The sequence below is a fragment of the Chiloscyllium plagiosum genome, chromosome 5, assembly GCF_004010195.1.
Source record: "Chiloscyllium plagiosum isolate BGI_BamShark_2017 chromosome 5, ASM401019v2, whole genome shotgun sequence".
Lineage (NCBI taxonomy): Eukaryota > Metazoa > Chordata > Chondrichthyes > Orectolobiformes > Hemiscylliidae > Chiloscyllium > Chiloscyllium plagiosum.
In genome coordinates, this window is record NC_057714.1 from 121,854,616 (window position 1) to 121,870,017 (window position 15,402).

General features: G+C 42.0%; 1 protein-coding gene across 1 annotated transcript in view; it reads right to left on the minus strand.

Annotated features, from left to right (window-relative positions):
* Window positions 1-2,175: 2,175 nt before the first annotated feature.
* Window positions 2,176-15,402, minus strand: part of cyhr1 (cysteine/histidine-rich 1) — a 125,764-nt gene continuing 112,537 nt past the window's right edge. The window contains exon 4 of the mRNA XM_043690960.1: window positions 2,176-2,567. Coding sequence (XP_043546895.1) covers window positions 2,176-2,567 — 392 coding nt within the window. The remainder of the gene's footprint in view (window positions 2,568-15,402) is intronic.

Below are 15,402 nucleotides of genomic sequence, written 5' to 3' on the forward strand. Positions count from 1 at the left end.
TTCAAATATGTAAAAATACTCCAAAAAAAAGAAAAGAACCAAGGAGCTGTCAAACCAAATCACCAGAAAATTCAGTGTACAAATTGTACACGATCACTTTTTCACACTTTCTAAATATAAAACTGAACAATTTATACGCCAATGCGAATTATAATCTAGATTTTATGGTATTTGAACTATACAGTACAAGTGGGTACAGAAAATAAATGGTAAGAACTGACAATATCATTTTGGTACCAGACAAAACCCCAAAAGCCTAAGTTGCATCTGTTTTACTAATCCTTCAGAATTCCAGTTCATTCAGCAGGATAAGGGTTAAAGGGGCCAGTTCAACCCATTTGTTGTGCAACTGTGTAAAGTTCCAGTTTAATCAGTAGGATCTGGGAAGGTTAAAGTGCTATTCACAACAGTAGTTGTGTTAATCATATGGAGGTTGTTTTTCAGCATTGCTGGGAGTCCTCAAGGTAACTGTACGATGGTATTGTTTATTCAGGGTAAAGATTTACTTGCTGTGTGACTGAACAGAATGCTGCTCATTCTGCAAGGTAAGGACTGTTTAGTCTTTTTAAATGGAACTGCACTGATTTAAGCAGCGACCTATTATCTTCCAATCAGATCCAGATACTGGTGACTGCAACAGATTGAACCTGATAAGATGCATCATTTCGGGCAGTGGAACTGAGGGCACTGTGGTACAATGATCTCTCTCCACTGCTGGTGCCTTTGTGCTGATCGACTGCTCTGTAAAAGCAATATACTGAACTGGGCTGGGCTGGGCTGGGCTGGGCCATGTCATTTAATGCCACCAAGAGGTTTTTGTTTCCTGGTTTTTGAATTCCCTCAATTACTCATCCCAATAAATTCTTACATTTTAAAATAATTCCTAATCAGCTTTGCCTGATCTTGGAGTTTAAAGGGTTGGGAGCAAATCCCCCAGCTTCTGTCAGTCTCACGTCTGGTGAAGTCCTTGGCCTCAGCCCTGGCCTTCTTCCCAGCTCCAGGAGCAGAATATTATGTTAAATACAATAAAATGAGAAGAGTAAAAAATACAGTTAAGTTAAACGTACAAACACTACTGTAGGATTCTTATTACTGAGTTCTCCCTGCAAATCCCCTAACCTTACATCAGCACTGCCTTCTATCTTGTGTCCATCATGCCTCATTGCTCATTTAGATTTTAATTTTTATACACTTACTAGCGAATTTAAAGGAAAAACTGAAACCAAAGAACTTAAGGGGAGAGTTTACTGCGCCCTTCAATTGCAGTGTTGGCATGTGTGACTGTAACAAGTGAAGGATGGACGGCTAGCTGGCTGTTTGGTTCAATCAATCCCCTCAGGAATTACATGCAGCCTTTTGCTTTTCCAAATGATTGTGTTGAGAATGAACCAGCCCGCTTCATTCTTTGCAAAGCATAGTGGCCATCCCAAATGTCCCTGGGCCACACTGAGTGTTTCTTAAAAACACAGTTTGAACAGCCCTCCTCCAAGCTGAATGCACACGAGGTTGTTTAGTATCTGTCAGCTGGGGACTCTGGTGAGCCAGATGGCAAGTGATGCACACCAATAAAAACACAAGTTTGGACCGGTGATTTGTGAAGAGGGAAATAGAGTTAACAGAAGTTCCACCTATCTCATTAAATAATTTAGTAGCTATTGCAGGTAAGCAGGGAAATACCAGAAAACAAATAGCAGCTCTGACCAAACAAAATCATCAGCAGGCATAAGGAATGAAAGAGTGGGTGTGACAGAGGGAAGCTGGTGTGGCATCTCAGCATCTATTGGCGAGCAGAGCTTGTCAGTGGACTGCAGGCTCAATACACAGGCAGGTACTGACCACTCAGCACTGCTTAAATTGTTCTAATAGCAGCTACTGAATTCAGACACTTTTCTTATTTCTCTCCCCTCCCCCAAACCCCTCCCCCTATTATAACCACTAAACGAGAGGCTTCTGAACAAAACCGCGCAGTTGTGACAGTCCCGGGCAGTTACGATCACATGCGGTTAGTAGATATTTTGTTTGTCTCTTGTTCTTTTCATAGAATTCTGCCTTTTTCAAACTACTGACTGTTGTCGCTGGCTTTCCGAGGTACTATGGTTCAGTGGTGCTCACTCCGTTCTGATATCTCCCTCTGTCTCCCCCCACCTACAATCTCTCTCCCCAGCCCCACCTCCTCTACTTCTGTATCTGAAATATAAAGAGCCTCAGGTTAATGTTTTTGGCCGCTAGCAATTTGTTGCATTCGACAGAGTCTATGATAGGCAGCGGCATGTAGTCTGTTTCATTGTTCTCGTTGGTGAAAGCGAAATGGTAGATGACCGGGTTAATTTTGACATCATCGTAGGGACCCTTTAGAAGGAGGAAGGAGCACTCCATCGGTGAGTTGACCTTGCTCTTCAGGATGAGCTGGAATGACAGGGTGCGCTTGCAGGACAGGTTGGGGTTACGCTCGGAGTCATTGACCCGTGCTTTCAGGACCCATGTCTGGTTGAGCACTGTGAACCTTGGAGTCTCATAGTAGAGCCTGGTGATGAAGTCATCTGTTCGGTAGGGCCGGAACTGAACTTCTGCAAAAGTGTCAAAAGAGAGAAGAAACGAATCAAAGAATAAAAAAAATCAATTGCTTCTAAATACTGTCTGGAAATATCTTGTCCTGAATTTCCAATAATCACTAATAATTGACTGTCTGTGCATCCAGTGGTTATTAGCCAAGACTGAATATTTGATGATACTTAACAGTTGATAAACTAGTCTGGGCTGGAATTAGGAAACATTTACTTATGGATCTGAATTAAAACCGAATGAAGGGGAGTGGAGGTGTGATACATAATAAATTTGAATCATTCCCATTCCTGATACTCACTGAGTTCTAGCTTGGTAGTGGTATTAAGTACAGCCTTGTTCTTGCAGCATAGGAAGGAGCTTGGCTCCTGGATGTTAGACTCACTGTCTTATAGGTAGTGACCAGAGGCTGAAAGCCAGTGAGCTGATTGCCCTCAATGGACACTGAGTTACACTGAGAGACCAAGGTGAAAATGATGGAAGAAAATAACATAAAGCAAATAGAATTGCCCCTATTTTGCGCTGAGTGTGGGTACAGTTGCACTAACCACAGACTGGTTGCTTAATCACACGACAGCTTCAGTGAAAATGATATGGTGTGGGAGAAGGTGCGTGGAAGGGAATTGGGGGTTCAGCTCATTTCCACCTCTCAAAGGAAGGCTGTGGATTGTTTCATACTGGGTTCTAAACTAAAACGGCTAACTGTGGAGACAGGTTTCTATATTGAGGATTATTTTTATGTGTAAATGGAATCCCCTGCACTCCCTTTCTGCTGTGTGATTATAATGGATGTTCAGACAACGGTCTAGTGGTATTTTCACTGAATGAGTAATTCAGAAACCCAGGTAATTTTCTGGGGACCCGGGTGTGAATCCCACACAGCAGAGAAATTAAAAGCTAATTGGTGACCATAAAAGCATTGACAATTTTCATAAAACCCACCTGGTTCACTAATGCCATTTAGGGAAGGAATCTGCCATCCTTACTAAGCATACATGGGATTCCAAAGAAATATCTGATTCTTAACCACCCTCTGAAATGGCCTAGCAAGTCACTCAGTTGCATCTAAGGGCAACTAGAGACGGACAATAAATGCTGACCCATCCAGTGATGCCCACATCCCACAAACGTATTAAAAAAGGTAAACTGTACACCTCACCCCACCCTGCCTGAACTGTAGACATTACTGTATGTGTCTCTTTCTCCCTTACATAAAGCACAGCCAGGAGTATCATTCCGAGCAAAGTGTATCACTACATATCAAGAATGCCTTATAATCCAAATTTAAACTAAAAAACACTGGCTCTAGCCACTCCAATTTATACTGAGCATAGAGAGGGGGAATATTAGCAATACCCACCCTGATGTGTGACTTTCAGATTGTCACTAAAAACTAACCAAAGGCCAAGAGTAGGGAACATTTTGTTGATGTTAGTTAGATGTTGATTACTCCACACATATATAATCCATTATCAATTTTAGAGGTGGAGAAATATTGGATAACAAAGTTAATCAGGTGTGGGCAAGTGGATGGTCACAAGATGGAGGGAAGAGCTCACTCAAACGCAAGGACAGGCATTTTAGACTGAATGATCTCTGTGTTGCTGTAGGTTCCAAGGAACGGTTAAAGAATCAGCATCACATTTAACTTGCTGGTTTTTGTTTTCTATCAACTTACCCTAACTGTCTTCTGTCTTGAATTGCAGATACAGGGAGAGGGGAGAGATTAGTCGAGAATCTTTAGCAAATCTCAGTGGCCCATGCAGGAATATGCTAGTTCCTAGCCACCCCACAGCCTAATATCCTACTTGTTGTTATATTGAGGAAGGAGATTTGGGCAGGGAGCTAAAGTGAAATGGTTTTGCAACATGCAATCGGGCTTTTGTTTCTCAGGCAGTGCACAGGGACCATCAGAACAGTAGGGCACTGTCAGTCTGCATCTCACTACCTAACTGACCAGCTCTGAGGGAGGTCAAGGAGGAGGCTGCAGCTTTATCCATGATGGCAAGATCCAGAAAAATAAATCTTTGAGTAAGGGGCTTTCACTTGGAGCACTATACCATAAGTAATCTGAGATTATTTTTGCACATCGAAAAAAAACCTTTCAAAATATCACTCCTTTTAGTTAATGTATACAGGAAACATATTCGATACACAATCATGCAAGAAACATGAGAAATATCCATTAACAGAGTCTGTACAATTTGCGCTCATGTCCCCATCCCAAACATTCTGCATGCCTATTATGTCCCATGGTCTTACTGACATTTTACACAGAAGGAGGTTACTTAGCTCATTGTGTTTCTCCTCATTCTGCTTTTCATTCCAATGGTTACCCAGCACTAACCCACTGTCCTTGACCCACGCCGGACATGGGTAAAGGAGGAAGCCAGTCAGTCTTTCGTGTCTGCTCCACTGCCATGTAATTAGATTACGGCTGCTATTTGATCTGACTACATATCTTAAAAACCTGGATTAACAAAAACTTATCAATCGCAGTATCAAAATTAACAGCTGACTTAGCATCTACCTTGCAGAAGAGAGTTCTTGACTTTCATTATCTTTTGTGTGCAGACATGTTTTCTAATTTCACTCCTGAACGAGCTGGCTTTCATTTTTCGACTATGTTTTCTAGTCTAGACTTCCCATTCAGCAGATATAATTTATCTCTACCTCCCTCACCTGTTTCCCTTCCAGTTAATTACCCTTAATGTTCTCCATTCTTAGCCTCCCCTTCCAATTCCTCTTCCCACAAAGGTGCTAGGCCATGATTCTGGAGTCGTGTACAAGAATTTTAGTTCAGAACAGAAAGACCTCAGGCGGGTATTTAGTGTAAAATTATCTTGTGTCTTCAACTACAGTCCTTGCCTTGCATGCATTCAGTGAGCGGCTGGGGCAGCCCTGAGTGAGGAAGACCGGAGACCTGTTTCCTGTTAGTGGATCTCAGCACAGCATTAGGTTCCTGTTAGTTGACACTCACTGCTCACATTTGGATGGTGGGTTGATACAGCAGTGGATACTCAATGTTCCCAATACCAATAAGAATTTGAAACCTTTACAAAATATTTTTGACCATGTAAAAGGTTGTCCTTCTTAGGAACATCACAGTACAGTGTCAAAGCAAGGATGTAAAACTGAACAAGGCTCCTAAGACAGCAATCTATGTTGAACAGCTGCTCCCACCCCAGTTGTTCAGATCAACAATCTCAAAGCCATAAGTAAAAACAGATACCCATTACTTACTAGTTTACCTCTTTTTTATCCCTCCATCCCTACTACTTTGAGCTAATATCACATGCAACCGAGATTCCCATCAAGGTAAAATGTTCAGGAAGACCATGGATGTTAATGATCTTATCCCCATTAGAATGGGAGAAATAGGAGGAAGACGAATGACAAGGAACAAACTATAATCCAAGGCTGCCCATCCAAAGGAGCTCATAGATAATGGAATCACAAATTCACTCTCCCTGTGCCAGCAACTAAAATCACAGAGCCCTGATACTATCTGGGTGAAATTAAAGGGCGGAGATTTGTACATAGATTTCCCACATGCATTGAAATTAGTTCACATTCTTGGCTTTGTTAGGTAGGAAGCAGCTAGCGGAAGCAGAAATTAATCACATCGTGTCAAATAGTGGGAGGAATCCATGCGAGCCCACTTAGCCACCTGTTCAATCTGAAGAGGACACAAATCTTAATGCAGGATGAGCTGAAGCAAGCAGGAACAGAAATAGGAAAAGGTGGAGCTGCAGTGGCAGAGAATGATACATGGCCATTCAATTAGATGATGGCTGATCTCCACAGCAAACCTCATTTATGTGCCTCATTTTAAATTCACTTTTGGGTCATTTGAACATCACTGGCCAGCTTTCCTTAATTCATCCATTTTTTTCAAGTGAAATATTGCTGTCAAGGTTAGAACAGATTTATTCTCCATGAGGTGGTGGTAGTGGTGAGCTGCCTCCTTGAACCAGCGCAGTCCTTCAGGTATAGATATGCCCACAATGCTGTTAGGGAGGGAGTTCTAGGATTTTGACCCAATGACACTGAAGGAACAGTAATATATTTCCAAGTGAGGATGGTGAGTGCTTTGGAGATGAATTTGTAGGTGGTGGTGTTCCCATGTGACTGCTGAGCAGTTCTGGGCCCCAATTCTAAGGAAGGACGTGCTGGTATAGGAAGGGACCTAGAGGATATTTGAGAACAATCCTGGGGTGAAGGGTTTGTTACTGAGGAGGAGTTGAGGAATCTGGATCCAGACTTGTTGAAGTTGGAAAGATGAAGGGGATCTCATTGAAACCTACAGAATACTGAGAGGCCTGGTTAGAGTGAATGTGGAGATGTTTCCACTAGTAGAAGATACTAAGACCCGAGGGCACAGCCTCAGATGACCCCTTAGATGAGGAGAAATTTCTTTGAACAGATGGTGGTGAATCCCTGGAACTGACTGCCACAGAGGGCTGTGGAGGCCAAATCATTGACTGCATTGAAGACAGAGATAGAAAGCCTCTTGTTTCATAAGGGGATCAAGGTTTACAGGGAGAAGGCAGGAGAATGGGGTTGAGAAACATACCAATCATGATCAAATGATGGAGCAGACATGATGGCCTGAATGGCCTAATTCTGTTCCTGTATCTTATGGCCTTATGCTGCCCTTGTTCCTCTAGATGGTAGAGGTGATGGATTTGTAAAGCTGTTCAAGGAGCCTCGGTGTTTTATAGATGGTATATGTCGTTGTCACTGTGTATTGGTAGCGGAGGGAGTGATATTCAAGGTGTTGGCTCGGGCCCCAGTCAAGCAGTCTTTGCTTTATATCCCCTAATATTCTTGTCCAACAGCAAATTAACAATCTTAGCTTTGAACGTTTCAAATGACCCTCAACATTCACTACCTTTGAGAGTGACCAGGGGATGGAAGGGGAAGACAGTTCATAGTCACTTTTAGTGACACTGGCTCAATATATGGAGATGTTTTACATAGAAACATAGAAGCTAGGAACAGGTGTAGACCATTATACCCTTCAAATCTACTTCCCCATTCATTACGATCAGATTGCATCCTCTATCTACATGCCATATTCCCACTTCCACCCTACATCTCGTGATGTCTTTAAAATCTAAAAAAAATTTAAGTATATTCAGTGACTTGGCCTCCACAGTCTTCTAAGAATTCCAAAGGATCTCTACTTTTTGTGTGAAGAAATATTTCCTCATCTCAGTCTAACCCATATTCTGAGACTGTATCCCCTGGTCCTAGACTCCCCAACCAGGGGAAAATATCCTCCCTGCATTTAGTCTGTCCAGCCAGTTAGAATTTTATATGTTTCAATCAGATACCCTCTCATCCTTCTAAACTTTAGTGAATACAGGCCCAAATACCTTTTAGAATTAATCCAAATCTCAAATTGTTATGCTGGGATTTAAATTCACAGTCTCATCTAAAACCTTTAAAATTCACACCATCCACTGATGCCCAGTGGCAGCAAAGCATACCATTTACAAGATGCACTGGATAAACTCACTAAGGCTCCTACAACAGAACCTTCTAAACCTATAAACTCCCTCACCTGCAAGTTCCCCTCTAAGTCACACATCATCCTGACTTGGAAATATATTGCCATTCCTTCAGTGTTACTGAGTCAAAATCTCCCTCCAAATAACATTGAGGGTGTACCAATTCATACCAGTGGTTCAAAAAGGCAACTCATCACCACTTCTCAAGGGCAACTCGGGATGGACAAGAAACAGACTGGAGACCTGTGATTAGTGGAGTGCCACAAGGATTGGTACTGGGTCTTTTACTTTTTGTCATTTACATAAATGATTTGGATGCGAGCATAAGAGTTACACTTAGTAAGTTTGCAGATGACACCAAAATTGGAGGTGTAGTGGACAGCGAAGAGGGCTACCTCAGATTACAACAGGATTTGGACCAGATGGGCCAATGGGCTGAGAAGTGGCAGATGGAGTTTAATTCAGATAAATGCGAGGTGCTGCATTTTGGGAAAGCAAATCTTAGCAGGACTTAGACACTTAATGGTAAGGCCACTGTTGGAATATTGCATGCAATTCTGGTCTCCTTCCTATCGGAAACATGTTGTGAAATTTGAAAGGGTTCAGAAAAGATTGACAAGGATGTTGCCAGGGTTGGAGGATTTGAGCTACAGGGAGAGGCTGAACTGGCTGGAGCTGTTTTCCGTGGAGCGTTGGAGGCTGAGGAATGACTTTATAGAAGTTTACAAAATTATGAGGGGCATGGATAGGGTAAATAGGTAAAGTCTTTTTCCTGGGGTGGGGGAGTCCAGAACTAGAGGTCATAGGTTTAGGGTGAGAGGGGAAAGATATAAGATAGACCTAAGGGGCAACGTTTTCACTCAGGGTGGTACGTGTATGGAATGAGCTGCCAGAGGAAGTGGTGGAGGCTGGTACAATTACAACATTTGAAAGGCATTTGGATGGTTGTATGAATAGGAAGGGTTTGGAGGGATATGGACCGGATGCTGGCAGGTGGGACTAGATTGGGTTGGGATATCTGGTCTCCATGGACGGGTTGGACCGAAGGGTCTGTTTCCATGCTGTACATCTCTATGACTCTAAATGCAGTCCTAATCAGTGATACTCATATCCACTATATCATGGTACCATGCAAAACAATTTTCCAAAAAACAGAACACATACACCAAAAATAGATTGCTTTTGGCACTGAGTAAATGATAATTGTCGGTTTTCAAAGGATTTATCTCTTTCTGCAATGTCCATGCATTTAATGGGTGAGCACTTGCACTAGAAATCTGACCACTGTAACCCGCATTCCTCAGATAATCTATTCAGAATTGAGAAGTAAAGCCTAGTGACTATAAAATCCCATTGTATAGATCTCACCTCCACATGTGTTAAGAGTCTTCCCAAACCGAAAGTTTATTTGTAAAGCAGTGAGGAATTCATCATTGTCAGCAATCAACTCATTTAGGAGTATCATTGTGCACTTAGGAAATCCCATGTCACGGTGGGTTCTGTGGGTCCTTGTGTGGCTCATGTACCCAATCCTAGAGATGTCTCTCCTATTTGGCAGGTATTTCTGGGAGGGGGAACTGGTCCTTGGTTTTGAGATCACTGGCATTCCTTTCTCTGGTCCTTTTTCCATACTTCCTCTTGTTGATGGTGTTCTCGAAGAATTATGTCCCTTTGTACAGAAGCTTCCTCCAAGTCAGTTTCTTCCAAACGTAGTTCTCCTGTGTCTTGACATGTATGTTGCATTTCTTGAGATAAGCCTTCAGGGAGACTTTGAAACGCTTCCTTTGACCTCTACTTGTTCCTTGAGATGGGCAAAGAACATTTACTTTGGTAGTTAGAACTCAGACATCGTAAGCATGTGTCTGGCTTAGCAGAGTGGGTTTTCGATGCTGGCGCTACTGGCTGTTTCAAGGACACCTGTCCTCCCAGCTGATGTTGACAATCCTTCTCAAACAATGTTGATGGTACTTCTGATTGTTTGTAATATATCTAAATTTTTAGGATAAAAATGTAGGTGGTCTGATTAGTAGGCTTGCACACGACTTGAAAATTGGTGGAGTTGTGGACAGTGAGGAAGGTTGTCAAAGGATACAGCAAGATGTAGATCAGTTGGGAGATCTGGCGGAGAAATGGCAGATGAGGTGGTGCACTCTTTAGGAGGTCAAATGCAAGAGGAAAGTAGACGAAATGGCACGACCCTTGGGTGCATTGATACATAGAGGGATCTTGGGGTGCAAATCCATAGCTCCAAACATGGCAACACAAGTGTATAAGGTGGTAAAGAAGGCATTCGGCATGCTTACCTTCATTGGGCAGGCACTGAGTATTAAAGTTGGAAAGTCACCTTGCAGCTGTATACAACTTTAGTCAGGCCACATTTGGAGTATTACATGCGGTTGTGGTTGTCACACTACAGGAAGGATGTGGAGGTTTTGGAGACGGTGCAAAAGAGGGTTAGCAGGATGTTGCCTGGATTGGAGTATATTTGCTATAAGGAGGTTGGACAAACTTGGATTGTTTTTGCTAAAGTGTCGGAGGCTGAGGGACGACCCGACAGAAGTATATTAAGTTATGAGAGGCATCGATCAGGTGGGTAATTGGAATCTTTTCCCCAGGGTGAAAATATCAAATACTAGGTAGCATAGGTTTAAGGCAAGGGAGGAAAGTTTAAAGGAGATAGGCGAGACAAGGTTTTTACACAGGAGCCAGTAGATGCCTGCAACATTCTGACAGGAGGAAATAGAAGCAGATACATATAGGAGGCATTTAGACAGACACATGAATAGGCAGGGACTAGAAGGCTACAGACAATGTGGAGAGATGGGATTAGCTTAGAATGGCATCATGTCACTGCAGACATGGCGAACTGAAGGGCCTGTTCCTGTGCTGTTCTATGATCTCCAGGGCCTTGAGGGGGAATCTACATGTAGTCCAAGATTCAGAGCCATATAAAAGAGTTGGAAGGATGACTACAGAAAGATCATGATATACAGTGTGGATACAATGGTTGTCGAAGTGGCATATATGGATTGAATGCAGTATTGGATCTTCCCATCAATATCAGCCCCTAGATGAAAGGAGTCTTCTCAGGTAGGAAATGTTCCATGTTGGAAGCATTTCTCTGTTGATCTTAGTGGAGGGATAGACTGGATGGGTTGGTAAAGAAGTTGAGATTAAGGCTGAGACCAATTCTTCAGTATCTTCTATGATCACGTTCAGTGAGGCTTGAAGATTCTCCTCTGAGAGCAGAGGTGACACTGTCATTTGCAAACCGAAGTTCTATCGGTATCATTTTCTTCTTGGATTTGAATCAGTTCAAGTTGAAATGGTTTCCATCCATCTTGTAGACAATGTTCACCCCACTGGGAAGCTTGTTCTTGACAAGGGGAAGGATGGTGTCAATGAAGATGGAGAAAAGGGTGGTACCGATGACACATCCCTGCCTGAATCCTGTCTTGACGTTAAAGGATTCTGTTATATTACCACTGGTGAGGACCATAGTCGACATCTTGTTGTAGAGGAGACCAAGGACGTTGATGAATTTCTCAGGAGAGCCTGTCTTTGACAGGGTCTTCTGTAGTCCTTCTTGATGGGCTGAATCCAATGCCTTGGTCAGATCAATGAAGGCTCTGTAAAGCGGTTGGTGTTGTGCCTGGCATTTCTCTCCAAGTTGTTGTTGAACAGTGAAAATCATGTCCATAATTCCATAGTTTGGTCAGAAGACACATGCCTTTCAGGAATGATGTCCTCCACAAGTGGGAGAAGACACCTCGCAAGGAATCAGCAATGTTCTTCTGCCAATGGAGAGTAGGGAAATTCCTCGGTAGCTCCCTTAGTCCACTTTTCTTGAAGACAGTGGTGATGGCAGTGTCCATGGGATTGGCAAGGATTTCTTCTTTGTTCCAGATTTTCAATAAACAGTTAATGGAAATGATACATAAGGTCTGCTCTCTTCCAAGTTTGGAAATCTCCACTGGAATCCTGTCTACTCCTGCAGCTTCTCCGTTGTTCATACGTTTAATGACGGCTTTAACTTCTGCCACACAAGGTGAGGGTCCAACATCATCTTTAATGGGAAGCTAGGGAATTTCCTCAAACACATCCTTGTCTATGATTGTTACATGATTTAAGAGTTCATTAAAGTGTTCTATCCATCACAGACTGATGTTTTCTCTATCTCTTAAAAGGATTTCATCCTTACTTTGTATCAGTTTGAGGTTAAGGGTGTTGGGTCCGTACATTATCTTGATGGTAGTGATGGTGTCAAGCTTATCAGCAAGGAGTTGCAGCTCTTTAGCTTTCTCAATCCTCCACTTGATTTCCCTGGGTCTTCTTTGTAACTGGGTCTTCACTGTTTGATGAATCCTGCATTTTGTTTTGCCAGTGGTGTTGTTTTGCTCGGCATGGAGAGCATTCCTTGTCATTCAGGTTTTGGATAATGTGGTTATTCTTGCTGAACCAGTCTTGGTCTTTCCTAGTCTTGGCATCAATGGTTTATTAACAGCATGAGATGATTGCAGTCTTCAGCTTCTTCCAAATTTCCTCCACTCCACTGAAATACATGCTTTGGAGATTCCGGTGAAAACATTGTTGCATGTTCTCTTGCATGACTGAATCTTCAGGCTGCTCAATGTTGAACTATTTTCTTCACCTTCAGCTGTTCGATGGAAACACAGCAGTCAATGAGTTAGTGCTATCAAGCAATCACCTGCATGGGTCATCACTCTAGTAGTAAGGACATCCTTTTGGTCTCGGGATTGGAAAATGACATCATTTGATTGTGAAAACCTCCAAGAAGCCTTTTTTTTTTGGCAGAACAGTGTGTGGGTGATGACCAACTGCACCAGTGGTCTGCACATTTGGTGAGCAGGAGAATCCCACTGAAGTTACAATTCCCAACTTGTTCCTTTCCAATGGTTCCTTTCCAGACTTGGGAATCCTTTCCAAAGCCCTGGCTTTGAAGTCTCCAAGGATGATGATTTTATTTTCATGAGGGATGTTGGTGAATATAGTGTACAGGGTGGAGGAGAAGCCTCCTTTGGACTCATCAATGGCACACAGGACCATTACCTGCTGGCTCTTGGCAAATTGTGGATAGAAAATCATGAGACAATCATTAATACCAACATGGAGCTCCAAGAGTCGAGTGATGACGTCATTCTTGATGATGAATCCAAGTGAGCAATGACAATTAAGGAACAACAGGCGATGCATCTCTCCTAATGGGGGCCCTAAAGGGAGCCCGGGATTGTCTAAAAACCCAAATTGGATAATACCTGCTTCTACCTCACTGAGGTTGCTGTTTGCTCAGAATCAAGCAATGAGAAGGATCACTTGGTCATGATTGAACAAAATACATTTTTAAGTATAGGATTTCTTTTCAACAAGTCTCCTTGCAATAAAATACTACAAAATTGCCTGTTTTCCTGTGAAAGGTCAAATCATCATCCAAGTTTGCACAGTAACCCTTTACAAATTCTAATCATACACAAGGCAAATAGAAGAATTAATGAAATGTGATTTTTTTTTTAAAATCTGAGGCAGGATTGGACAGCATAGTAGGAAGCCATTTAACGTATTGTGCCTGTGATTCTTTGAATTAGCTCACATTCCCTGTTCTTTACCAATCACCTGTTTATATTCTTCTCAACTGCGTAGCTGTTTCCCTTCTAAAAGTTGTTATTGAAACTGCTTCTACCATCCCATCAGCCAAGTATTCCACATCATAACAACTCATTATATATTAATAATTCTCAACATCCCTCCACCACTGCCAGTCAGTAGCAGTAGTGTGTACTATCTGCAGGTTGCACTGCAGGAATTCACCAAAGATCCTTAGACAGCACCTTTCAAAACCATGACCACTATCTTTGAGAAGGACAAGGGCCACAGATGTACGGAAACACTACCATTTGCAATTTCCCCTTCAAGCCACACACCATTTGACTTGGACAAATATCACCATTCCTTCAGTGTCGCTGGGTCAAAATCCTGGAGTTCCTTCCCTAATGGCACTGTGGGTCTATTCTGCAGCAGTTCAAGAAGGCAGCTCACCCCAACATTCTCAAGGGAAATGAGGGACGGGCAATAAATGCAGGCCCAGCCAGTGATACTCACATCCCATGATGAATTAAAAACAAAATTTACCTTTTTTTTGCCAATAGCAATTCCAAAACTTTATCACAATTGATATTCAATGGGTTAAATTACCTTAATTCTGTACCCGCTGATTTTTGATCACGTTTACTGAACCCCCCCCTTCACCTTCTTGGCTCTAAGGAAAACAATCCCAGCTTCTCCAATTTCCTCACATTACTGTAGTTCCTCATCCCTGGTACATCTCCTCTGCACTCTCTTTAAGAGCTTAAAATCCTTCTTAAAATGTGGTGCCCTTCATTGGGATATATACCCCAGCTGAAATCTAGCTTATAAATGTTTTGTGTAAAGTTAATGTTATTACTAAAATGTTCTAGCAAGTTGGGGACATTATAAGCATTTAAAATGAAATTGGCTAAATATCGAAAAGAATGAGTATAGACAGTGTTGAAAATCACGAGGGAAAAGGGAATAGAGTGGGAGAGTTTCAGTCAAAGAGTTGGTTTTAGGTAAAGCCACAATGGGCTGAGTTATATAAAAAAAATCATAAGTAGTCTTGATACTGTAAATCAGAAACAAAAACAGAAATTACAGGAAAAGCTCAGCAGGTCTGGCAACATCTGTGGAGAGAAATCAGAGTTAATATTTCAGGTCCAATAACCCTTCTTCAGAAGGGCTGAATTATATCCTTTTGTATTGTAATTTAAGTGCTTTTATCCACCAATAAAGTTTCAGGATTACTGATGTGAAATAAATTTCCTTTCAAGATAGTAAATGGGTTACTGAAATGTAACAGATAAATAATAGATCATAGCCCACCTAATGTTGGAAAAGCAGATCTAAAACGTATAAGGGATGACAGGGTGAGGCTACTGAAGCTGGAATTGTGCTTCTTAAAGAAGGAATACTTTAAAGAGGTTCAAAATGATGGATTTTGAGTAAATATGGTCAAAATATTTTCAGTGACAGGGGTGACCAAAGCCAAAGGAGCCAGATTTAAGGTCACTGACACAGGAGGCAGAGGGGAGATGAAGATACTTTTCAACACACCGTGATCAGTTATGATTTCGAGTATGCTGGCTGGAAGGCTGGTAGAAGAATATGTAATATTAACTTGCAAAAGGAAATTGGACAAATAACTTAAGTGGAGAAATTTCAAGGCTATGGATTGAGTAAGAAGATAGTGTAGAACTTTGAAAGGACATAGACATTGGTTGATTTGGGTGAC